Below are 25,936 nucleotides of genomic sequence, written 5' to 3' on the forward strand. Positions count from 1 at the left end.
TGTGTGAGGCCTGTGTGATTTGGCCCTTTTCTTTGTAACGCTTTGTTTTTGCACTGCCTTGGATTTACTGCTACAAACAAATACAAATATTTGCTGCCGACAGTTGTACTATAATTTCAAAGCAACACACCACAGAGAAAGTGCATCATTTTAACATCCATCCATCCATTTTCCGTACCGCTTATCCTCACTAGGGTCCCGGCCGGGCGTGCTGGAGCCTATCCCCGCTATCTTCGGGCGAGAGGCGGGGTACGCCCTGAACTGGTCCCCAGCCAATCGCAGGGCACATGTAAACAAACAAGCATTCGCACTCGCATTCACACCTAGGGGCAATTTAGAGTTTCCAATAAACCTACCATGCTTGTTTTGGGAGGAAACCGGAGTACCCGGAGAAAACCCACCCAGGCACGGGGAAAACAGGGAAACTCCACACAGGCGAAGCCAGATTTGAACCCGGGTCCTCGGAACTGTGAGGCAGATGTGTTATCCTGTCGTCCACTGTGGCACCTTCATTTTAACACCCATCCATCCATCCATCCCTTTTCCATACCGCTTATCCTCACGATGGTCGCGGGTCATTTTTAACGTCAAATTTAGATTGTTAACCTATGACCACATGACTGCGCTATTATTGCGTACGTGGTTTAAATGCACACATGGTGTTTGTTCCGTGGTTGCAGCTGCAAATAATCACTTAAAGATTTTCAATCCGCTTTAAGCAACATTGTTGTAAAGAGGAGCCGTTTGGAGCCAAAGAAACCTCAGGAAATGAGTGAAGTCAGCATTTGGATTTCATCTTGCTTTGATTTAACCTCTTGTAAACATTGTGGGCAAGACATTAGAGCTTTGTAGCCAGTGCGCACCTTGTCAGTTGTATACTGTACGTACATACAAGTGTAAATGTGTACAGTTGTCACATTGTCTGTGGTATGTGTCGGTTAGTTCAATGTTTTGAACTAGACTGACAAACAATATTAAAAACAGAAGAGGAACAGAAAAACATTGCTTGAATTTACTACCTCCACCCAGTGAGGTTACTTGCACCAGTTTCTTTCTTTGTCACTACTCTTGGCAAATGTCAGTGGGTCCTTATTAAACACAGAATGAGCTGGTGATAAATGCTGACAATTAAAAAATGTCCGAGGACCTCGGTATCTGTCTGCATGTGCCTCGATCAAATTCACCAAAATTCCATTAGACCAGCTGCACCTAAAGTCACACGTGGTCTGAGCAGGTGTAAGTTTAGAGCGACTTTCTGCTACCAAATTGGCACCTCGCCGGTCGCACCTCCAAGGACACCCAGCTTGGCGCAGACCTGTCTGCCAAATTGCCAAACACGCATGCGCTTGCATGGAAATCTTAATCCACCGGCATTTATGCCCCGCCGCAGATGCACTGTCTATGGAAATAGAGCCCAGAACGTTTTGCATGGCTGTTTTATTTCTCAAAAATATTCCAATGGGGTAGACGACCTCAAGAACAACAAAAACACTTCAGTCGGACACAGCTTGGAATTGATGTGCCATGTTTTTCCCTTGAATAAACACAAATGCATCGGCATACATACGGTTCAAAAGGTACATGTACATAACTTGTGTTGAATGATACATAATGATACACAGTTGCCCTTTCAAATGTGACAGTACACGTCCATATGATTTCATATTTGATACAGTTTCAAGGTTGTGCTATTCTCTTTCTTTTGTCAGATGGTAGGGAGTGCGTCTTTACAAATGTGCTGAGCTACAGTACTGTCCTCTCGGAGAGCAAGGAATAACACTGATCAGTTCAATCATGAGATGAACTGGAGTCATCGTCAGTCAAATATCCACCTCTCCCCTCGTGTTCTTGTGCTTTCTTCGTGCCACCCTGCACGCTGCAGAATTCCTGCAAAACTGCCCTTGACGCAAATCGCCACTTTGTCTGTCTCGTGTCAGCGTGGACCCGTCACACGCAGCCGTTCTCCTGCCGCGGCTTCTGAGCCACGGGGGTGTGCGGCGGGTAGAGGGAGGGAGCGAGCGTGCACAGGAACCCGGCCAGCAGAGTCAGGCCCAGTCCGCCCCACGCGCAGAACATAGACCAACCGTAGCCATGACTGATGTCCTCTGGTATTCCAAACATGTAGCGAGGGTAACGCGACAGTTCAAAGTTGATTCCCGCCACACACGTGCAGAGGGAGATGATGCAGCATGTCCCTGTTGAGAGGAAGTGAAACACGTGACAGACTTGAAATTATATTCCACTTTAAATAGCACCGTAAACATTGGAAAAAAGACTGGACCCTTGCGTACTCATAGCTCGGCATCCGGGAATTCACCTTTTTTATTTATTTTCTTCTTCAATTTTTTTTCATTTTTCTTTTTTCTTTTTTTCTTTTTGTTTTGGGGGAACCAACCTCAAATGCTTATTTGTGTTTTTTCACTGGTTTATTCAAGAATTTGGGGGATTTCAAATTGTCAAAAATTCTATTCATTTTATTTATTTTTTTTTCAGCGCAACAATAATGGCCGTCAAGTATCCACAGATTTTCGCTCTTGGTGGTCTGGCCCGGTCTCTGAGCCCTCTCTGCCTTAAGTTGACAAGGAAACATAATGTCAATATGTCAACTTTTCAACTGGACTTGTGGGCACATCCTTCTGTCCTATGAATTCTGTGTTGTTATAATTGTGTATGATATAATTACTCGAGGACTCTATATATTCTAGAGACGCTATAGATACATGAATGTGGTGTATGTGTTCGTCCGTTACATTGCAGAGTTTTTGTTTGTTTGTTTGTTTGTTTGTTTGTTAGTTTTTTCTTACAGGATACAGTTCAAATTTAGAGTTGTGCACCTTCAAGGTAGTACCTGGCATTTTATTGAACAAAAAAATGAACTTCTGTTCACAAACCGTTCACAGACGGGAGAATGAACGCGTTCACAATAACATTCATCAGGCAGAAATACACTATGTTCACTTCGCGTTCGTCCAAAATATGAATTGAGTGTTCAGGTACAACACTGTTTATAGTTACCGTATCATATAGTAAACCCACATTTATACAAAAAACAAAAACAAAAAAAAACACACACATCGGGTAAGACGTTTGTTTTTAATGACAGTCATTTCCGATGTTCCTGAATCAGGGCGCTCCTTTGATTGGCTACATTCCGTCCCACGTCATAATTCTCGGCGTCATGACTCGGAAGAAGTTGGCTTCCCCCACACACGTGAAGAGTTTTGGTCATAAATATTGAACACGTTTAATAGTTACGATTGTCGGCACCAACCCGTTTCGGACCCTCAGCTTGGGGGAATAAATGGGCTGCAGCAAAAAAAAAGGGACTTTTTTTTTTTTTGTCCTGGCCAAAAGGGCTGCTGCTTGCGCACCACTTGGGATTTGTGTGTGCACATGCCTGATCTTTGTTAATCTACGGCGTATTGTGATGGTCATAATAATGAAATACTCTTCCACTAAATGGCAGAAACTACTATAAAACTGTGTATTCAGCTGTTACCATTCATACAAATAAATAATAATATAAATAATAGCTTAGTGTTTGATTAAACGGGCCCAGATTTCACACTAAATTTGTGAGTAAATTGAGACAAGATCTTAAGTATTTCAGTACACAGTGCTGCCTTAACTTATCAATTTAATACACTATAATAATACAAATTAAATCGACCCTGTGATGGCTCATAACTCGAAAACTGTGTAAGCTGCTGCACTCTTAAGTCCAGCTACCACTGTACTTAGTGTATTTAGAGCCGGCCCGAGGATTTCTCGAGTTGTTTTGTTTGTTTACACAGAGGGACCCCAAATTAAACTCTGCCTCGGGCCCCATAAGGCTCGGTCAGATATTGCATATCCCTTGATGACATTTTTTTTTAGTAGTGTGCGTTGGGAAAAATAATGCAAAATAAGTCCCTTGCGGTATAGAAAATGGATGGATGGATGGATGGATGTGATTTTTTTTTTTTTTTTTTTTTTTTTGCACGATACCTTTGAGAAGGCGTTTACCGCCCTCGTGTGGTAATTTGGCGTACTGTGGTTTACCTCCCATGAGGAAGAGCAGTCCAGCAACATACTGCATGAGGTCATGTGCCTTCCAACAGCCCAGCACGCCAATGGTCCAGCCGAAAAAGATGATGGATATGGCCATGCCGATGAAACTGACCGTCATCCTCTGCAGATCTGCAAAAGAACAAGTTCGAAGACGGCTGTTTGTTGTCGCTAGAGTCATTTTCACCTCACTCATCGTCGGCGGAGGCAAAAGACTCACGTAGCGCATGCCACTCATCCTGCCTGATCGTCTTCGTCAGGTTGATGGGCACATTTCTGGGCAAAGCCGAAGAAGAGTAGTAGTATTTTATTGGCGTGCAGCGTGCAACCAATCCTGTGGACGCAAACGACACAGAGAAAGAGGGGGTGTCACGTAAACCCTGACACGATACGAAGAGGATGCCCCCACCCCTTTTCGCCCATTAAAAAAAAAAACCTTACATCACCCACTCAATGCATCCATCCAACCACACCAAGATGGAGAAGGACGCCAAGGCTTCTGTTGCAACACACTGTTTATTTTTGTTTATGTTGACCTGTGACTTGTATTGTTGGATTGCGCGAGATGTTTATACGCATTCCACACACACACACACACACACACGCAGGCAAATATGACCGTAGCAGCAAACCTTTAAAGATTAAATCCTCCGTCTCCAAGTCAAATCCCACCCGGTGACACTTCCTCCACAGTCCGGTGACGGTGGAGTTGAAATGGCGATTGCACAGCGACTCCATCGCGGAGGCTGCGGGCGCAAGGTGCCGCCGAGCCCGCAGCCTCGCCATCCTCGGCAGCCAGCTCGCCTCCGCCTCCGCGCTCCCCTTGGGCAGCGTGCGCAGCGGGAGGTTGTTGTTGGAGGTGTAGATGTAGCCCGGGTCGGTCCTCTTGTTCGAGTAATTCTTGCAGCGCTCTCGATGCCTCCTGGCGTCCGTCTCGTACCAGTTGTCGGTGCCGATGGCCACCGCGATCAGGCCGAGGGCGCACAGGGCTAAGACGAGACCCGCCGCGGTTAAAGTCCTCATCGCAGCCATGTTCCTTCCATGCGCGTGCACTTGGCAAATCCCCTCATGAAGTCACTGTCGGCTTTGGAGCGAGCATCGCCGCGCTGAGGCCTGGATGCGATGTTTTGGTTGCCTCCTTCAGCTCGATCGAGCCCGGATACTGAATTGCTCCTTCCCAAAAAAAATACACATGTCCACTAGATGGCGACACCAAAAAGAAAAAAAAAGAAAAAATGATGCTGTTTTGTTCTTGATGCTCACTCAAACAAACGACAGTACAGTAGATTAGATCAGCGTTTCTTTTATTGAGCAAAAAGCCAAGGTACACAAGTATATTTACATTTTTAAAAAAGTCTCACGCCACACATTTTGCGAAAAACGTTAATGCAAAAAAAACTTTTTTATCCAAGTATTACGGGTTATTAATCGATGGAATAATCGATAGATTAATTGAGTCTCAAAATATTCGATAGTGACAGACAGCCCTTTTTAAATGTTGGGCCACAGCAGAAGAGGATGACTAATACAGTCTATAAAATTGTTAAAATATCATGTTTCAACAGGATTACACACTTGTGCAGTTTGCGTAAAAGGACATATATTGCACACACACGCGTGTGTGTGTGAATTCTCACGTTTTAGGGAAAAATTGTCTGCAAACATTTTTGGGTTTTACCATTTTATTTTATTAGACTATTTACAATAACAACAACTAACTAACAACTCCCGACTCGATTCAAAACATTCTGCATTGGGGGGGGAAAAACAACAACATGACATCGAGAAATCATAAATGACAGCGTTAATCATCACAGGGGACTGTGGGTGGGTTGTGGCACAGTTTGTAATGGTAGGGGCAGCTTACTTGAACTTTTTACATGTTAAAAGAATGGGATGGAATTATTTATTGAAGGCTACAACAGACACATTTCAACCAGATCATCAGCTATAGACATTAAGTGAAGATTTGTGAATGTGTCGATGCTACGGGAACTGGAACAAAAGCAACATTTTCAGCGAGTTTCATTCTCATGTTCAAAACTTCCTCAACTAAAACCATAATTCCTAAGTAAAAGAGGAACAAACCTGATTCCAAACTTCACTTTTGGTTTCAGAGTCTGCCAGTACACAAATAAACATCCTACACCACATGGACTTTGTTAGTATCGATAGAAGAGACGTATGATATTATGATATACTCTAACATGAAGTTCAATTATGTAAAGATCTGTGAGATTGGCAGCTAAAGAGTAATTAGCTTTCAGGGAAGGAGAACTGGACATTTGATTTGGACAATTGACTGTTGGGACTGCGGACATGGGAGGTCACTCTCAGTTCCTGTTTGTCTGCTCAAGCCACTGCGTTGTTGTCACATTGTCGCTCAGGCAACAGAAGTCAAAGTTATCATTTATGATCTGCTTCACTATTCCAATAGCACACAATGGAAGGCTTTGTCATACCACCTGTAAGTGTTCGTTCTTTTATCCTTTTCTGTCTACACGCACGCAGCAAACCGAGAGTTATTTTTTAATCGGCATCACGGTTCTTTTGAATTGCCACTGTCGCGCGCAACTTCGGATTTTGTCTCTTTTTTTTGGGCTATTTTTTTTTGGGGGGGGGAGAATGAGAATTTTTTTGGAGAACGTACGCCTTAACACAAAGTAAATAACCTTTGCGCACTTCGTTGCCGCTGTCTGTTGCTTCATTGATATATTGTGCAAAAGTCAAAACGAGCATTGTTGTTTGAACCAACTTTTTTTCATACCACTTATTTTAACATTACAAAACAGTAATTAGAAAAGCAGCTTCATTAATCATTCATTAAAGGTTCCATTCCAGGTTTTAACACTTTAGAGACGTATATAGTATTGAACGGTATTGAACACGTTTACGATCAGGCGAGGTCACCAAATAGTATGGATTAAACTTCTGTTTTAATAAATATTTTGGCACAATTGTAACGTTCCAATCTAATTTTATCGTTCACTTCCTCACACCAAAGGCCTCTGAGGAAATTATTCAAAGTGAGCCAGAGAGTTATCGAGCCCCGGCAGAATTGTACCCTTATCTCACTAGTGTGGGGGATGTTTATGAAGGTAAGATGATGATTTGATAAAATCATAAATACAGACCCTTTCAAAAGAATTTGAATATAATGGAAAAGTGTATTTCCATAATTCCATTCAAAAAATTATACTTTCATAGATTATAGATTCGGGGCCCACAATTTAAACAATTTCAAGTATTTATTTGTTTCTTTTTTTTTTTACAGAATTTGGGCTCCCAGCTCATAAAACCCACCAAATCAGGAATTCAAAGAATTAGAATACTGTGAAGAAATCACCATTTACTTCTTAGGTTTTGAAGGGGGAAAAAAAAGAAAAATGACAATCACATCAAAATATGGTACTTTCAAAACGATATGTTAATCTTCAGTGCTCGGTTGGGAATCCCTTTGCTTGAATCACTGGCACTGCCTGGGAATTATGATTTCCTTGATGCTTGCTGTCAGTTCTTCGTTGTTTTTGGGTCTGGTGCCCCTCATTTTCCTCGTGATAATACCCCATAGATTCTCAATGGGGTTTAGATCCGGTGAGTTGACTGGCCAGTCAAGCACTGTGATGGCATGGGCATCAGACCAGGTTTTGGTGCTTCTGGCGGTATGGGCAGGGGCCAGGTCCTGCTGGAAGATGAAATCTTCATCTCCATACAGATCATCAGCAGAAGGAATCCTAAAGTCTTCTAAAACATTCTGGTAGACTGTTGCGGTGACCTTGGATTTAAGAAAGCAGAGTTTAGCAACACCTGCACCCCAAATCATGACTGACTGTGGATATTTCACACTGGACCTCACGCAGCTTGGGTTCTGGTCTTCATCTGTCTTCCTCTTGGACCTTGAGTCCCAAGTGAAAGGCACACTTTACTTTCATCAGAAAAAAGGACCTCGGACCACTGGCCAACAGTCCAGCCCTTCTTCTCCTTGGACCAGTTGAGACGCTTCCTACGTTGGCTCAGGCTCAGAAGCGCTTGACCCGAGGAACCCGACAGTTGTAGCCCCATCTCCAGGAACCTTTGTGTCTTACCCATCCTATGGAGGGTATCAATGATGGTCTTCTGGCCAGTTGTCAAGTCTGCAGTCTTCCCCATATTGGCCAGGTGCTTTGAGTTTAGTAGATTAGTGTGTGACACTCAGTTTAAAACATTTATGGCCTGCAAAATTTGGGCTGATTTCTTCACGGTATTCTAATTTTTGGAATTCCTGATTTTGTGGGTAAAAATAAACAAATTCATTCATTCATTCATCTTCCGTTCCGATTCTCCTCACTAGGGTCGCGGGATGCTGGAGCCTATCCCAGCAATCTTCGGGCGAGAGGCGGGGTACACCCTGAACTGGTCGCCAGCCAATCGCAGGTCACATATAAACAAACAACCAAAATTCATTCGTTCATTCATCTTCCGTTCCGATTCTCCTCACTAGGGTCGCGGGATGCTGGAGCCTATCCCAGCAATCTTCGGGCGAGAGGCGGGGTACACCCTGAACTGGTCGCCAGCCAATCGCAGGTCACATATAAACAAACAACCATTCACGCACACATTCACACCTAAGGGCAATTTAGAGTCGTCAGTCAACCTACCATGCATGTTTTTGGGGATGTGGGAGGAAACCGGAGTACCCGGAGAAAACCTACGCAGGCACGTGCAAACTCTACACAGGCGGGGCCGGGATTTGAACCCCGGTCCTCAGAACTGTGAGGCTGAAGTGCTAACCAGTCGCCCACCGTGCCGCCTAAAATAAACAAAGAAATACTTGAAATTGTTGAAATTGTGGGCCCTGAATCTCTAATTATGAAAGTTTAACTTTTTAAATGGAATTATGGAAATAAATCAACCTTTCCATGATATTCAAATCTTTTCGAAAGGGTCTGTAAGATCACTGCATGGCTCCAATCCAAATGTGTGCTGACTCTCAGACTACAGATGGAGCTTCCATTCAGAGCATGTCCAGCCTGCAGACTTTGACCATTTTCCATCGAGTCATTTAACACAGCTTCAGTGTGTGGCCCCTCAACAAATGCAACCTTACCGCTTCAGTGCTGACGGTCATCTTCACCTGGAGGCACCTCTCTCGGTGTTGCCACAAGTGAGGCCCTTTTTTATCATGATGCATACGTGCCATTGTTCTTTCTTTCATACTGGTCCAGGATCTAAATGAATGTGAGCTGGAAATGTTACAGTTACAATCAATAATCAAAGCAAGCCGCGATTTATGGGCCCTCACATCCCCTTTGTCATGGTGAATACTCCAAATGTTCATCAAATTTGACACCATGCTCTACCAACATTATATGGCAAAAACAACTTTGCAATGTACCTTCGGCCATCTGTCGAGTACAGTGGACCCCCGCTATTTGCGGGGGATCGGGACTGCGAATAGCAAAAATCAGTTCGTAATTGACACTCATTATAATTGTATTGAAAAATAATAAGAAGAATTTAAACCCCAAAAAATTCTTGAATAAGCAGGGATAAACCACCAATAAATGTTTTCGGAGTTGGTTCCTCCCAAAAAAAAAAAAAAAAAAAAAAAAAACATTTTTTTTAAAATGTAAACAAATTGGGGAACATTTTGGGGGGGGGGGGGGGGATCTGTTCATAGGAATATTTGCAGGAATGTGCATGGATCCACTGTACAGTGTTTCCAAACCTTTACTGAGCCGAGGCATCCATTTTACATTACAAAGATATCATAGCACACCACCCAAAAAAAGTCCAATAATCTTAATATGAATACAGCCATGCCTTGCGATGCGAGTGCCTTGACTTATGAGTTTTTCGATATTTGAGCCATCGCTTGACTAATTTTTTTGTCTTGCGATAAGAGCAAAGGTTGAGATACAAGTGGACCTCAGACCTCTACTACAAAAATGGCACCATGCCACCATTTCCAATGTATTAGAAATAGGAGATAAGCAGCTTGGATGTGCAAAAAAAAAAATAATGGTTTTGGTCTCAGGTTCCATTTGGTGATTTACGGGTGTAACTACACCCCAATCATCATTTTTGTGTCTTTGGATTAATTCAGTATTCATAGGAAGAGCATTGTAACACATCAGCTTTACAGTATATTGAAAAATGTGGTTCATAAAGGGAATTAATGGTGCCATAGAATTGCCATTTTTGAACATATTTCAAACTGACATCTGTTTTCAAGAAAAGGACCAAATGTGATGTCACTTACATCCTCTTTTTGCATGACTAAACAAAGCCGACAATGAACGCATGCACTACACTAACAGTCTATTGCTTCTTCCCAACGTTGTTTACATTTTGTCTTGAAGATCCCAAATTATACCTCATCACTATACTATCAGTACCAAAACCCAGTCTCACCCATCCAGTACTACTCAGAAGAAGAACAAAGAGGTGTCAGCCCCCCACTTGAGGTATCAGAAGGCGAGGATGCATCTGAATACCACAACCTGCCGTCAATCAGGAAAGACACCAGTGAGTATCATCCTCGTCGATGTTCGAGCAGACTCAAGAAGAAGAAAGAAAAGACAATTCCTCAATGAGTGTCATATTTTTCCAATCTAGACGGCAAAAGGAAAATTCGCTTGTACCAGTTTCTCTTGGACTTGCTGAGAAGCGGTGACATGAGTGACTCGATCTGGTGGGTGGACCAGGAGAAGGGCATCTTTCAGTTCTCCACAAAACACAAAGAAGCCCTGGCGAGTCACTGGGGAGTCCAAAAAGGAAATCGCAAAAAAATGACCTACCAAAAAATGGCTCGTGCTCTGAGGAACTACGGCAAAACTGGTGAGATTCAAAAGGTGAAAAAGAAGTTGACCTACCAGTTCAGTGAGGAAGTTCTAAGGAGCTTCTGTACACAACTGTACTCTCGCTGACGAAGAAATTTGATTGATACAGTATTGTGTGCTTGCGATTGTATTACTATTTATTTGCTTCCTATGAGATATTTGCTATATTTACTAAATGGTTTCATTTGATCATCTTTTGACACCCAGGGAAAAATATTGTAAATACTTTTTGTTGTCCCATATCAATAAAGTTGACATTAATACTCATCAAGGGATCACATGCTGAGTAGGGTTGGTTGTAAGTAAAGTTTGAGGTTAAAAAGTCTTTGTAAACCACATAACTGAACCATTGTGGTACAAATAGATTGCAATTATTATAGATCCTTCCATCCATTTTCGATACCATTTGTCCTCATTAGGGTTGCGGGTGAGCTCGACCCTATCACAGCTGACTTTGGGTACACCCTGGACTGGTTGCCAGCCAATCAGAGGCCACAAACAAACCAGAAGCAAACTCATCAATATGCACTCTCGTGAAGAGTGCAATGACCTCTGCATTGGAGAGACCAAGCAACCCTTAGACTGATGCATGGCACAACATAGGCGAGTTGTATTTTTGAGTCCAGAGTCAGCAGGTCATCGGAATCTTACAAACGGCTGGTCAGCTCACTCTAAACAGAGGAGAAGGTCGTTGCCATTGACTACCATTTATTTATAACAATGTCCCGGCCTTTCTCTCCGAAAGATTGTCTCATTCCATGCAAAGAGTCAAGCTGTTTTGCCACCAGGCAGGTATGCGAGACGCTCGGTCGTACACCAGCCACGTCGGGCAACAACAACATTTGAACCAATTCCAGGGGGCGCACCCGCCAGAGACATATGGTGATTCCATCCATCTATCCATCCATAATACCGCTTATCCTGTTCAGGGTCACAGGGTGCTGGAGCCTGTCCCAGCTGACTTCAGGCGAAAGGCTGTCAACACCCTGAACTGGTCGCCAGTCAGTCGCACAGCACATATAGACACGGACAACCATTCACACTCACATTCACACCATCACTGAGCGGGAAATGAACCCACGCTGCCTGCACCCGAGTCAGGCGAATGTACCACTACACCAGTGACCTATGGTGATTCCACACTTCAAAATGAAAACTGTCGCCTTTTGGATTCAAAGTAAAATGTAGTCAAAAAAATGAGAGTCCAATTGCCGCGGTGAAACCTTTGCAGATGACCATGATCTGTCAGGTTTGTGCAGGTTGGAGGCAAGAAGGTGGTGGTGGACCCAAGCGCAGGGAAGCAGGGAGGCCAGGCAGGAGAACAGGAATTACAAAAAAATATTTATTTACAAAAACCAGGCAACCAAGGCACATGGAAAAAAAATCTAAATCCTTAAGTAAGTGCCAAAAATCAATAATCAAAGTAACAAAGAAACACTTGGCGTAAACTCAACATAACACGAAGCAAGACATGACAAGAGACGTGATTTAATGCAACAGCATATGACAATGAACCAACACGGACTGAAAAATACCATGGAACTAAATACAAGCAAACTGACAAAACAACGAGGAACATCTTGACAAGACACAAGTGGTTGGAGGGAGCCAGACGCGCAGTGCTCGGCTGGGCCCTTCAGGAGGTCGGCCAGGACGCCGAGCACAACTGTTTCCACCGCGCCGTTCAGGCAGACGGCCATGATGCCGGACCCAACGGCAATGCAGGGGCCAGGCATCAGGCTCGGGTGGCGGCCGCTAGACGAGCGCCGCCGAAGCAAGCTCGGGAGGCGGCTGCGCAGCCAGCGGCGCCAGAGCAGAAGGTGGCGGGAGCTTGCTGCAGCTGCCGAGGAGCAGGAATGAGGTCTGCAGTTGCTTTTTCATCCTGCCACCTTAGAGGTTTGGGAGCACAGGAAATGACAGGGGCAGGTCGCGCAGGAACTGTCGAAGGTGAAACAAAAAACAGATACAAGTATGGGTTATTTTTTTCTGTTGTTATCATTGAGCTAATTTCATCTTTTTGTTAGTCAGTTCACAACGGCTAGCAAAGGGATGGGAACATGTGTTGTGCTTGGTGTTATTTTGGCACTCCTTTTCTCTCCCTCCATCTGGCGAATGTGACTACAACTTGATTCACTTTGACACCACCAACAGGCCGCTTGCGGGACAGCAAGTGGAGGACTGTGAAAGTTCGGTCTAGATATTGAGGCGCTGCATGATGTCACTCGTGTTGTTTGTTTGTTTGTAGGTTTTTGGTTTTTTTTTCAAAAATGAAAAAAAAAGTTTATAAAAAAGTTTTACTGCTTTGACACCTGAATTTCCCCTCTGCAGATCAATAAATGATATCTTATTAAGGTGATGAATCCGTACTTTTACTTTTGTTTTTTTTTTTAAATACAGTATCTGCACTTCTACGCAAGTACACCGTGAGTAGTTTTACCAACTCTGTCCACGTTTGCAACTAAACTAACAACGAGCACTAAATGGAAAATACATTACAAGATGCGTGTACTAATACAATTAACTCACTTTGGAATTTTTGGTGTAAATAAATCATTTCCAAAGTTTAAAAAAAAAAAAAAAAAAACGAACACTACATCTGTACATCTGTTCATGTACTGCACTATACAACTGACACGTGAGCATTAGGGCGGAAGTGTTTACGTGACGTCACATCTCGGAGCCAATCAAAGTGCATGCTTTCCGGTTGTAGCAAAATTCAAACGTCGTGTGTGGAGTCGACTCAAACGGAACTCGAAAGTAGACGGCCAGCCAAACACTTGGACAACGAATTACACGGCACAGAAGAGAGCTTTTTAGAATAGTCTGCGGTGGCAACATGAGAGTGAGGTTGGTATCTTATCTGTATTTTTGCGGAACTATTATTGGTAAGCTGTAAATGGGCGTGTGTTGGGGAAACGGAGCAGAAGGAGCTGGTTTAGTTTGGCCCATTTATTTGACGACCATTTTTTTTCCCTATTCTATGGGGTTTCCGTTAGACTAATCGCTGGCTAATGTCGCCACTGGGGCCTCATGAATGACGTTATTGTTGCCCAAATTCATTTTACAGCTCGTCCACAGCTTTAGTATTGCGTCAAAAGCTAGCTCATGCTAGTTTACCTGTAAGTTTAGTGCAGTGTTTCTGAACTTTTATTGAGCCAAGGCACATATTTTACATAAGGAACATCTCACAGCACAAGAAAAGTTATAGAAATGTAAATGTGTATAATAATAATAATAATAAATGATGAACTCTTCTCAAATTACTCACAAATAAATTGACTCCATGTGAAATCTGGGCCTGTTAACTTGAACACAAAGCTATTATTCTGTTATGCATGGCAGGTTCTAGTTGTATTCAAACATTACAGCAAGGCAAGTTCATTTTTAGCACCGTTCATCATGCACTAGACAAATCCAAAGTGTTTTACAGAGGCAAAGAAATAAGAAACATCAAAGACTAAATATCAACATATAGCTATACATAAAGGAAAGACTGAAATGAAAGAGTAAATGGCAAAATGCATAGATTATCAAGGTCAAATTACAATTAGATGGTGATTAAAAGCAACTTGCTGCTTAAATGAGAAATGACTTGATGGTTTTCCAACGTTCTTGTCTTCCAGTGAAGTCCATGCTGCGGAGTCTGTTGCCTACCTCAACAGAGCTCTTTTTAAGTTGCAGGATATTTGGGAAGAAATTGGAATTTCAGAGGATCAACGCCTCCAGAGAACTAATGTAGTTCATGAGCACATCAAAGTAAGACCACCCCAGTAGGCGTAACAGTTCCTCTCAACGGTCGCTGGCTGACTAACTGACTCTCTGGTATGTCTGCAGGATTTGCTGGGCAGGATGATAGTCGAGGAAGAGGAGCTGAAAAAGCGAGTATTGAAAAACATTGAATCCTGCCGCAAAGAAATTAGTCAACTGTGCAGTGAACTTCAGATGCCCCCCCTTGAGGTCAATTTTCGGAACTGTGTACTTGCTGCTTGAAAGTGATTACTTCTGCTCATGTTCTGTATGTGTGTGCGAAGGAGGAGGATGGCTGCACCATGCTGCAGATGGAGAAGAACAGCCGCACTCGTTTGGAGCTCATGAAAGAGCACAAGAGGCAGAGAATGGAGGATCTCAAAAGTCTCGTTGTCAAAGACCGCGAGCTGTGTGACATCATGTGCACCACCCCTTTTAGCATCAACCAAGAGACAACTCCGTCCCTGAAACAACTAGAGGACTACCGTGCCTACATGGATGACCTCACAAAGGAAAAGGTGTCACTAATTTCCCCCTTTTTTTTTTTTTTTTTTTTTTTTTTTTTAATTTGTTTCTTTTAAATCAGGTCCTTTTTTTTCTCAGGAGCACCGTCACGAAGAATTTGTGAGCATAATGCAGGAGATCAACACATGCATGGATGATCTGGAGCGCCAGGCCGAGACCAGTTTTGAAAAGGATGTGATGTGTGAGGATGAGGAGGCCTTCTGTCTCTCTACTGACAACATCAATGCACTGAAACAACTCCTCAGCCAGGTGACCAAACCATTTTTGATTTGACCTCTAACGCCCCGTCATGCCTGACATCATAACACTGGTGACTGTGACCCGTACCAGTTGCGAAAGCGCAAGGCGGAGAATGAGGAGCTCTGCGCAGTGCTCCGCACTAAGCTCCAGGAACTGTGGGACAGGCTGAAGATTCCCTTGGAGGAGAGGGAAGACTTTTCCGAGCACATGATCAAGTCCAAAAGGAGGAACATTGAGGCAGTAAGAAATGTTCATCACCGTTTAAAATAAATAAGTCACACAGTGCAACAGTGTTGTTGGTTGTTTTTTTTAAATTAACGCTTGTATTCATTGGTTCCAGCTCCAGGCTGAGGTCCAGCGTTTTGAACTGCTGAAACTCCACAGCATGAAAAGTGTGATCGAGGCCATCAGAGCTGAGATTTCTCTTTACTGGGAAACGTGCTTCTACAGCCAAGAACAGCGCGAGGCTTTTCTTCATTATCACCATGGTGACAAGATTTTGCTGTAGTGGCACAATCTTTCCTGCGCTGAATTGTACAGTATATACGCTTACTGGCCACAACATTAGGTACACCAGCATAATTTCATGTCAAGTGGCTCACTAATATTCTTTCAAAATCATTAGGCTTCACTGAGCCACTTGAGTCATTCCTGCTGGAGTGAGACAGGCTTTGGCGCCATCTTGGGGAGTTTCAGAAAGAGCGCAAACACAGAAAATTGGCTCTTTTTAAATTAAATAATTGATTTATTGCAAATAACGTAGGTTAGATTACCAAAAATGACAAGTAGTGAAGCGGCAATGAAACGCTGTACAACAATCATAGTACTGAAGCATCATGACTCTGAGCGGTATTAATTAAAAAGTTTGATTAATATTGTAGTTGTGTTGTACTGCCTCATTCATAAGGAGCTGTTTCTAATATTTTGCCCCTGTCATGAATCTACTGTAAATATGGAAACCAAAGTATTACAAAAACCACCCAGTATAATACAGTGCAGTTCAAACTACAACCACAATAATAACCGTATTGGGAAATGGCATTGCCGATCAAAAGTGAGATCTCATTCCTTTGTGCAGGTGTGCCTAATAGTGTCCAGTGAGTGGATATGTGGTAGGAGATCATCACGGATAGAACAATTATCAGTGTGTTTCTTTAATGCAGATGACTTTACTGAGGAGCTGCTCAAACTGCACGAGGATGAAGTCAAAACTCTGAAGAGCTACTTTGAGGGCCATCAAGAGCTGTTTGAAGGTGTCGCAAAATGGCAGGAGAATTGGGCTGTTTATTTGGAACTCGATGTGAGTACGTCACATAGTTAGAAGTACTGTAAACTTCTTTTGGGTGGTATTTGTGTTTTACGTGATGTCATTTCTCATCTCAGAGGAAAGCCAATGACACCTCGAGGTTTAACAACAGAGGTGGAAACCTGCTGAAGGAGGAGAAGCAGCGAAGTGACCTTCAGAAAAGTTTGCCCAAGGTACTGCGCAAAGATGGCAAAAGTACTCACACTTTGTACTTAAGCAGAAGAACAGATACTTGGGTAGGAGTAGGCTGCTGAGTCAACTCCTGTAAATGTAAAAAAAAAAAAAAAAAAACTGTCTTGTGATCAATACATGTTTTGTATGAAGATGGCAAGTTTTTTTGTTGTTTTTTTTTGTTTTTGTTGTTTTTTTTTGTCCCCCCCCCCACCCCCAAAACAGCTTGAGAAGGCTCTAAAGGCCAAAATAGATTCGTGGGAGCAAGAGCAAGGCAAAGAGTTTTTTGTCGACGGGCAGAAGTTTCTGGATTATGTGCAGCAGCAGTGGGAGCAGCATCACATCGAGAAGGAGAAAGAGAAAATGGAGAGGGTGTGTGAAAGATGAAATCAAATAGTTTGTAAAAACATAATTGGTCATTGATGTTTTGTTGTTCGAATTAGCAACTGAAGAGGAGCAAACAGACTCAGGAGGACATGTTGTACGGAACTGCAGTGAGGACACCGTCCAAAAGGCGAATCGCCGGAACCCTCACACCAAGCAAACAAAGAAAGGTCACTTGCTTGAAATATGCCGTGGATTATGATTCTGGAAGATTGGAACGAAGATTTGTACTGTCCTCATGTTTTCTGCAGATGGGAATGTCAACCATGTCCACGCCTAATAGCTTCCTCAGTTCAGGCTTCGGGGGAACCATGGGCCAGTCTTCAATCCAAAAGCCTCCTCTATCTGCCAGTAAGGTATGGTGACGGATCCATCGTGGTTTGCCTTGATGGGACATAGGTTCTGTAATAAGTGAACATTTTCAGCATGAGTCATTGAAATCTAACTTGTAGGGTCTCGGCCTACGAACCGCTGGGCATGCAAAGACTCCCCGTGCACTTGACCGGAACAAGGAAAACCTCGACGTCCTTAACAGAAACACTCCATGTGGCGCACTCAGGTCTCAGGATACTCAAGATTGCACCATCACCTTTAACTGTATTGCGAGCTCCTATTCGGAATTTTCGGTAAATGCAGTTTTAACAATCACCAAAGCACATTATTTTTACTTATAACAAACACATATGAGTTATATGGTGGCAATGCTGTGACCTGACTGTAAATGGAAAAGATAGAATTTAACTTAAAAGTTCTGCAGAATTTTCAAAATAACATTGAACTAGCAAACTGGTTAATTTTCAGTGAGTGCTTTTATAGCTCATCCTTCAAGTTCTGACACCTAAAAGGATGTGCATTAAATACAGTATATACTGCTTACATTGTACAAAAAAACAACAACAACTCAATTTCCACCTCATTATTCTGAATGGGATGTCATGTTGTAGTGCAAACAAACGATTGATGTGTTAAGCCATTCTCTCTACAGCTAACTGAATCAACGTTCTTCTTTCACAGAGGGACCTGTCGAAGGCTTCTAAATCGAATGTGAATTCTAAACTGCTCAACTCCACTGTCAGTCAACAGTGACCAAAGTCTTCTAGCTCTGCTGTTTGTGTGGCAAGAGGGAACCTTTGCCAAAAAATGTAAATAGTTTACAAATGTGTGAACATTTTGATGATCCCTTTTTACTCAGGCTTATTTTATCGTCACTACTGTGGCGGTCTTCCCTGTATTTTTGTGGAAAGTAAATGTTTGTGCATATGTTGACCTTTTACTTGCCTTATTTTCAATATTATTCATGAAATGTTTGCTATATCTATCACTTCACATTTTTAGTGCTTTAGCAACTAGTGTTCATGAAACCTTTGCTATATCTATCACTTCACGTTTTTAGTGCTTAAGCAACAATTTCCCCCCCCCCCCCCAGCTGGAATTACAGCGACTTTTACCCTTCAGAAACGTAATAAACGTTCGAACAAAACTTTCCTGTCTTTTTGTTGTTGTTTTTTTTTCAAATGTTTTTTTTTTTTTTTTTTAATATGTATATAAATAGCATAAAAGGTTACAGACCTGGTTATCTCAGATGTAATATTCTTTGCGGTGTCAAACTCATTTGTCATATGCAATCTTAGTATAAATCGTCTCATAATAGAAATACACACCAAATTGACATAATTAGTTTTGAAATCAAAAGTCATAAACGTTGGCTGTAGTTTGTTCAACTGTTACATTTTGTTAACTAAAAAAAAGTGCAATTGAAACATTTGATTAAACATGACAATTTGCAGTTTTGGTATAGACTTTGCAAGAGACAAAGTAGACATGAATTGCTTTAGTAGGCCACATCTGGACCTTGAGTTTGACACCTGTGCTCTACATATTCTGTTTAGTTCATGCGGGTCATTAGTTCTTCGAGAGCCCTTTCACGATGATTTTCATGAACAAGCAGCACTTCTTTGATTGCACTTTGCTGGAAGCCCATCTCGTTGAACTGAGTCAGGAGGCGCAGAAACTCTGCAGCCTGAAATCAGAGTTGCAACTTTAAAATGCTGTCCCCGTTTGTTCTCGTTTTTCTGATTCTGTGCCCTAAAAGGAGATAAACAAGAGGGAGGCACCTTGCTCTCACAGTTCTGAAACATCTCCAAGGCCTCCTCTACTTGAGCTTCATCGTAGCCCAACTCGCACAGATGATTGCAGGCTGCCAGGTATTTTAAGAGCTGTCAAAATAAGATGTTTACACTTAAAGTTGAACCAAACTCATTGTTGTCTTTTGTTTCTGAATGGATAAAATATGCTTGGAGGTAAGTCAAATGTGTAAAGACAGAAAATAGAGCTGAATTGTTGAGATAGACGGTAGCTTAAAGCAAAGCAAATGTATTTTTATACAGAGCATTTCCTCCACAAGGTAAGTCAATGTGCTTTACATGATTAAAAGCATTTAAAAATAGACAAAAATGAGACATCTTAAAAACAAGGACAAATATATATATATATATAAAGATAATCTACAGTGCAAGAAAGATCATTTAACAGTGGACATTTTCTAAAATGATCACAAGCATGAGGGAAAAAAAGATTTTAACCTGGATTTAAAAAGATTGACACTTGGTGCTGACTTGACTTCTGTCGGCAACTTGTGAGCAGCTAAAAGCTGCTTCGCCATGTTTGCTTTGGACTCTTGTGTTCCATTGTTTGACCTGATCTAGATCTCAGAGCCCTACTGGGTGTATGTTCCGCTAGCATTTGATTCATGTATTCAGGACCTAAACCATCTAATGATTTATAGACCAGTAGGACTACTTAAAAAGTGAATTCTAAAGGTGACTGGGAGACAGTGTAGAGACTTTAAAATTTGTTCTGACCTGTTTGAGCAGCAGCATTCTGTATTAGTTGCACCTGATTAATGCTCTTTTGGGGGAGTCCAGTCAGAAGACCATTACAGTAGTCAAGTCTACTTGAGATAAAAGCATGGATGAACTTCTCCTGGTTTGCTTGGCACATGCAAGCCTTCACTCTGAAAATATGTTCTTCAGATGGTAGGAGGCAGTTTTAGTAATTGATTTGATATGGCTTCTGAAAATCAGGTCATAATCTAGCACACCAAGGTTCCGGTCTTGGTCTTTGGTTTTAAGAGAGACCGACTCCAGGTATTTACTAACAGCAAACCTTTTCTTTACTGCCAAAAACAATTACCTTGATTTTGTTGTGGTTTAATTGGAGTAAGTTTTGGTTTATCCAGTTATTTGTTTTCGTGACACAACACCGCAATTGAACTGTAGTCATCTGGAGACACTGCTAGATATAACTGTGTGTCATCTGCATAGCTATGATAGTCAAAATTAAAGTTCTGTAGAATTTGACCCCAGGGTAGCATATACAGGCTGAACGGGAGGGGTCCAAAAACTGGCCCTTGAGGGACCTCCTATGTCATTGCCATTCGATGAGATCGAACACTTCCAGTGGTTACAAAATAGCTCCTTTCCTTCAGGTAGGATCTGAACCATTTAAGGACTGTTCCATTTAGTCCTACCCACGTTTCCAACCTGTTCAGCAGTATATCATCTACTGTATCAAACGCGGCACTGAGATCCTACAAAACAAGAACTGACACCTTTCCACAGTCAGTGTTCAACCTTACATCATTTAGCACTTTGATATGAGCTGATTCTGTACTGTGATGAGTTTGGAAATCTGATTGGAATTTGTCAAAAAGTCCATTTGAGTTCAAGTAATATCGGAGTCGGTTAAAAACCACTTTCTTGACAATCTTGGCAATGAGGAGAGATTTGAGAGCGATTTCTAGTTTAGTTCTGGGCTGCAATGGAGTTGACAGGTACTCCATTTCTGTGACTACACAGATGCCGCCTTTCCACTTAATGTGCACCATGTATTGAGATCCAATACAAGAGCTGTATGTATAATATTTGATCTTTACAAAGATATTATTCCGTTTTGGAAACTGAGCTACACAATATGTAATTGATTTGCTGGAGTAAGGATGGTCAGACAGATTGTAGCCTACTTTGTCTGGGCTGTTGTATCCAGTCTTCTGCAGAGCCAAGATGGCAGTACGTAAAGGGTATCCTTTGTCAGTGACGGCCTCCAGCAGCTCCCTCTCTTCTTGGCTGAGAGCAGACAGCAGTTCTGTGGCTGAGTCAAGAAAGCCTCCAGTCCCGAAAGCCTGTTAAGCATCCACACGAAGATTAACAAAACACAAGTAAGGAGTGGTGGGAAGTTACAAAGACAAATACTGTCCCTCTTATTAGATTTTTACCCCAATATCTTTGACAACTTTTTACTTTTACTCCCTTCATTTGGAAACACATATCTGTACTTTCTACTCCTTTGTCAAAAAAAAAAAAAAAAGCTTTTTACTTATTTTTAACATCCATGGATGATACAGATGTCGGCTATTGGTTCGCAAACTTTTTAGACAAAGTACCACCTCAAAACAATGGCTCTCGAAGTACCACCATAATGTCCAATATTCAAATAAAGTAGCGTAGTGGACCTAAGTGTTCATCAGAAAACGAGGCAGAGGTTTTATTCCTAAGAAGTACAATAGTGTCTTGATATTTGAGTGCCTTGACCTATGAGTTATTCTAGATAAGAGCCATCCTTTAGCAATTTTTTTGTCTTGCGATATGAGCAAAAGTTTGCGATACGACTGTGCGTCAGACCGCCACGGCTGGACGCCGGCACCAAACTTCACAACGTCAATTCACATTGATTTTCAACTTCCAATTAACCCACAGAAGAACAAGGATGGACAAGAAGTTATGTACAGTCATGTTTTTGTGCTTGCATTTTCTGTGTTTTACAGTTGAGTAATTTTTGTTAATGAAAAAACTTGTTAAAACGAATTTTTTGGTGTGGTTTTTATTTTGAGGGTGCTAGAATGGATTAGTTGCATTTGCGTTCATTTTAATGGGGAAAGATAATTTGAGGTGACTGTTTTGAGATACAAGCATGGTCACAGAAGGAATTTAACTTGTATCTCAAGGCGGCACTGTAACTATGCCCAATAATTCAAATAGAGGAACCAAAAAATGTTACAGAAATTATGTTTCCATAAATAAATGGCTGCCAACAAACAGTTCCAAAAGATTATATTAAATATATTGTACAGTACTTAAACGTTAAATACAACTCAACTATACTTCATATATACTCTAGTAACATTTAATTCAGTGATTCTTTTGCATGCCACTAGAGAGCAGCCACATTGACAATGACTGGGCTGCATGAGTCATTTGGGGAGAATTTGTTGTCTTGTGGCCAGCCTAAAACAAACATCTTCTGGCATTCAAAAATTCTCCATCTAATCTGAAAAAACATACAAATAAGGTGTATTTTTTTTTTTTTTCAGTTAATGAAATGTGGGAGGAGAAGATGCACCAGAAGAAGAGATGACCGTGGGCTTCAGCGGATTATCAAACAGAAGAATCAAGAATCTAGCAGAGATCCAGAAAGACTGGAATGAGGCGGGAGTCACAGCTTCACAAACCACCACATTCAGACGTATCGTGGAGATGGGCTACAACTGTCGGGTTCCTCGGGTAAAGCCACTTCTGAGCCTGAGTCAATGTAGGAAGCGTCTCAACTGGGCCAAGTGGTGGCCAGTGGTCCAAGGACCTCTTTTCCGATGAAAGTAAAGTGTGCCATTCATTCGGGAATCGAGGTCCAAGTGTTTGGAGGAAGACGGGTGAAGGACAGAACCCAAGCTGCTTGAGGTCCAGTGTGAAATATCCACAGTCAGTCGTGATTTGGGGTGCAATGTCCAGTGCAGGTGTTGCTAAACTCTGTTTTCTTAAATCCAAGGTCACCGCAACAGTCTACCAGAATGTTTTAGAGGACTTTATGATTGCTTCTGCTGAGGATGTGTATGAAGATGCAGATTTCATCTTCCAGCAGGACCTGGCCCCTGCCCGTACCGCCAGAAGCACCAAAACCTGGTTTGATGCCCATACAATCACAGTGCTTGACTGGCCAGTCAACTCACTGGATCTAAACCCCATTGAGAATCTATGGGGTATTATCAAGAGGAAAATGAGGGACACCAGACCCAAAAACAACGAAGAACTGACAGCATGCATCAAGGAAATCTGGGCTTCCATAACTCCCAAGCAATGCCACAGGCGCATCCAGGCAGTGATTAAAGCAAAGGGATTCCCAACCAAGTAGTGAAGATTAACATATCGTTTTGAAAGCACCATATTTTGATTGATTTAATGGGATCCTAATTTCTTTTCCTGTTTTTTCTCTCCAAAAACTAAGAAGTAAATGGTGATTTCTTCACCGAATTCACATTTTTTTGAATTCTTGATTTTGTGGGGTTCCTGAGCTGGAAGCCCAAATTATGTAAAAATACATACTTGAATTTTTTTCAATTGTGGGCCCTGAATCTATAATCTATGAAAGTTTAAGTTTTTAAATGGAATTATGGAAATAAATAAACTTTTCATGATATTCAAATTTTTTGGAAAAGGTCTGGATAAGTAAAAGTTGCACAAAAAGTACTTCAGCAACAACATTTTCACTTTATGACATTTTCTCACATTATTTATTGACTGTATATTTTTAAGGTATCAAAGATATTTTAAACCCATATTGCGATATACAGTCTCTCAGCCTGCAATGATATTGAAGATCCAGCAAGTGTCAGTCATGAGCAACACAGTACTGTACGGCAGTGTACTTCTCCTACACACGTCATCAGTCTCATTTGGATAAACTACCGTAAACTATGAGATGCGGTGGAAATGCAAACCACATGGGCCACAGGAAACTTTTATGACCAAGAACCCTTTGTCACAAGAACTCAAATTTCCTGAACTTGTTGGTGGAAAAGGGGCTCTCGAGACTTTGGGAGCATGGAAAAAGAAACCAACCTTTTGCCTGCGGTTTTTGATGACAGGGCCTGCTGAGGAGGGTCGTTGCTGCTGCACCCTTCCTGGAGGGGGCCCAGCTGTGGGATTGTTTTGGGGATGTAATCTGCCCACAGCACTCTGTGCACGCTGCTTCTTCTTGGCGGCCTTTTGTCCCGGAGAGAAGGGGCCGCACTCAGGAGGTATCAAGGCGCCTCTGTGGTTCTTCGGGCTCTTCGGTGACAACTCAGGCCTGCGGCACATGGCGGGAAGACCTCGGTGCATGTCTTTGACCCTGGAGAGGGCGGCGCTGCGGGGGCGCTCTCGACCCTTGGCGGGCTCCTGAGGACCATCTTCAGGGGACGAGCCTTCGTTGTCCTCACAATAGCCGTCTTCTTCGTCCGAGTCGGATCTGCGGAAGCCGAGAGTGCGACGGTGCGGCCGGTGGACGTCCGCGGAGTTCAGGCTGTAACTACGGCGCCGAGGTTTGGAGCCCCAAGGGTCGCTGGTCCTGTGAGTGTCCCTGTAGCACTCGTGAGGGCTGCTGAACATCAGCCAGTAGGGGGGACAGGATGGAGCCTGGGAAACGGGCTGCTGGCCTGTTAAGATTAGCTTCTCCAGATTGAAGCCGTACTGTACAAGGAAGACAAAGTAGAAAACTTTACCACAAAGGCGCTCCTTAATATATACAGGGGTGCCAAAGTAGGCATACGGTTTGAAGAGTTCTACCAGTTCTTTATCGTTTATCTTCTGTATCAATCCCCCAGTTATTCATTTCCCCCCAAAATGTTTTTCTACAGCAATTAAAAGGCAGCGTCTGTTGGTCCACTCTACCTACTTTTTCACCCATAAAGTACACATAAATCTAGTTTATGTTCCTACGATACAGTAACTCGTCTATAACAATATGCAACACAACATACACAGTTGTTAAAATTGCAGGCTTTTTTATGTTAAAAAAAAATCTGAGTAAGCCTACTGCATATCATATTGGATTAAAAATGTAATGAATAGGGCAGTGTTTTAAAATTTAATAAACGTGAATACCATTGAATTGTCATTATAATAAAAATAAAATGATGGGTCACTTTGTAAACTAGAGAGGTAAACATGTTATACAGGGTGTCACTGTGCACTTTTTGTTAACTGACATTAGTCAATAGAGATCACATATATTATGTAACTCCTGTATGCTATTCTGAAATATGTCTCCTAATAAAAATATAACAGCAACTTTCTGAAGACCCATGTCTACTGTATGAACGGTAGCTAGACTAATAATACTAATTGATCGTAACATATATGTGCCACATATGTCAGTGTCACGAAAGATAACTTTCCAACAGTGTTAATCAAAAGTGAGCCTTAATATATTTGTATGACTGCAGGTATACATAAAGGGCATGTATTTGAGCGAGACGTGACCTGAGTTTCCTGCATTATTCGAGGACAGTCAGGCACAGAGATGTCTGGAGGCGTCATTAAGTACACATCCTGCGCCAGTAACCCCAAAGGTGTTCCAAACGGGACGTCTTCCAGAGTGTTCATTGTCTCCAAAAGAGCACCTGCATTGGTGGAAAAACACAAATTTCTGGGCATTCTTGTTTGCAGGACAGATTCTAGTTGATGTCTTTCTCAACACGTACCTCTGTCAGGTGTTTGGCCTCAGGTGGGATGAAGATGAATGGGTGTGTGTGCGCGCGTGCGTGTGTGTGGAGTGAATGACTGGTCACGTGGGCTAAACCTCACTAAGCTGCATTATCACGGAGCTTGCTTACCAGTAATATCACCCACCATTTGTAACCCCAGCCAGGGAGGTTGATAACAGC

General features: G+C 42.3%; 4 protein-coding genes across 10 annotated transcripts; 2 read left to right on the forward strand and 2 right to left on the reverse strand.

Annotated features, from left to right (window-relative positions):
* Positions 1-1,420: 1,420 nt before the first annotated feature.
* Positions 1,421-5,238, reverse strand: tmem276a (transmembrane protein 276a). Of its 2 annotated transcripts, none has more exons than XM_061774698.1 (4): positions 4,680-5,238; positions 4,268-4,381; positions 4,042-4,179; positions 1,421-2,195 (listed from the first exon to the last, which is right to left on the reverse strand). In XM_061774698.1, exons 1-4 carry the CDS (start codon positions 5,077-5,079, stop codon positions 1,948-1,950), a joined length of 900 nt encoding a protein of 299 aa, XP_061630682.1. In that variant the 5' UTR covers positions 5,080-5,238; the 3' UTR covers positions 1,421-1,947. The 2 variants fall into 2 exon arrangements, with proteins under 2 accessions (XP_061630682.1, XP_061630681.1); XM_061774697.1 differs by having other exon boundaries at positions 3,988-4,179.
* A 1,022-nt stretch (positions 5,239-6,260) lies between these two features.
* On the forward strand, positions 6,261-11,135 carry spi1a (Spi-1 proto-oncogene a). Of its 3 annotated transcripts, XM_061774704.1 has the most exons (5): positions 6,379-6,514; positions 7,052-7,145; positions 9,021-9,190; positions 10,389-10,554; positions 10,645-11,135. In XM_061774704.1, exons 1-5 carry the CDS (start codon positions 6,491-6,493, stop codon positions 10,953-10,955), a joined length of 765 nt encoding a protein of 254 aa, XP_061630688.1. In that variant the 5' UTR covers positions 6,379-6,490; the 3' UTR covers positions 10,956-11,135. The 3 variants fall into 3 exon arrangements, with proteins under 3 accessions (XP_061630689.1, XP_061630687.1, XP_061630688.1); XM_061774705.1 differs by lacking the exon at positions 7,052-7,145 and having other exon boundaries at positions 6,261-6,514; positions 10,449-10,554; XM_061774703.1 differs by lacking the exon at positions 7,052-7,145 and having other exon boundaries at positions 6,264-6,514.
* Positions 11,136-13,558: 2,423 nt separating this feature from the next.
* LOC133478536 (protein regulator of cytokinesis 1-like) lies at positions 13,559-18,672 on the forward strand. Of its 3 annotated transcripts, none has more exons than XM_061774699.1 (14): positions 13,559-13,715; positions 14,492-14,624; positions 14,703-14,825; positions 14,900-15,133; positions 15,219-15,389; positions 15,471-15,620; positions 15,721-15,868; positions 16,544-16,680; positions 16,764-16,859; positions 17,083-17,229; positions 17,301-17,411; positions 17,493-17,597; positions 17,694-17,800; positions 18,256-18,669. In XM_061774699.1, the coding sequence occupies exons 1-14, from the start codon at positions 13,705-13,707 to the stop codon at positions 18,287-18,289; spliced, it is 1,707 nt and encodes a 568-aa protein (XP_061630683.1). In that variant the 5' UTR covers positions 13,559-13,704; the 3' UTR covers positions 18,290-18,669. The 3 variants fall into 3 exon arrangements, with proteins under 3 accessions (XP_061630683.1, XP_061630684.1, XP_061630685.1); XM_061774701.1 differs by having other exon boundaries at positions 13,690-13,715; positions 17,694-17,867; positions 18,256-18,672; XM_061774700.1 differs by lacking the exon at positions 17,694-17,800 and having other exon boundaries at positions 18,256-18,670.
* On the reverse strand, positions 15,752-25,895 carry LOC133478537 (ubiquitin-associated protein 1-like). 2 transcript variants are annotated; one of them, XR_009788706.1, is made up of 7 exons: positions 25,754-25,895; positions 25,533-25,672; positions 24,132-24,740; positions 21,263-21,421; positions 19,356-19,457; positions 18,811-19,261; positions 15,752-17,643 (listed from the first exon to the last, which is right to left on the reverse strand). XR_009788706.1 is itself a non-coding variant. In XM_061774702.1 (6 exons), the coding sequence occupies exons 2-6, from the start codon at positions 25,653-25,655 to the stop codon at positions 19,127-19,129; spliced, it is 1,128 nt and encodes a 375-aa protein (XP_061630686.1). In that variant the 5' UTR covers positions 25,656-25,672; positions 25,754-25,895; the 3' UTR covers positions 15,752-19,126. The 2 variants fall into 2 exon arrangements, 1 of the variants encoding a protein (XP_061630686.1); XM_061774702.1 differs by having other exon boundaries at positions 15,752-19,261.
* Positions 25,896-25,936: the final 41 nt, after the last annotated feature.

Source organism: Phyllopteryx taeniolatus, chromosome 5, assembly GCF_024500385.1.
Source record: "Phyllopteryx taeniolatus isolate TA_2022b chromosome 5, UOR_Ptae_1.2, whole genome shotgun sequence".
Lineage (NCBI taxonomy): Eukaryota > Metazoa > Chordata > Actinopteri > Syngnathiformes > Syngnathidae > Phyllopteryx > Phyllopteryx taeniolatus.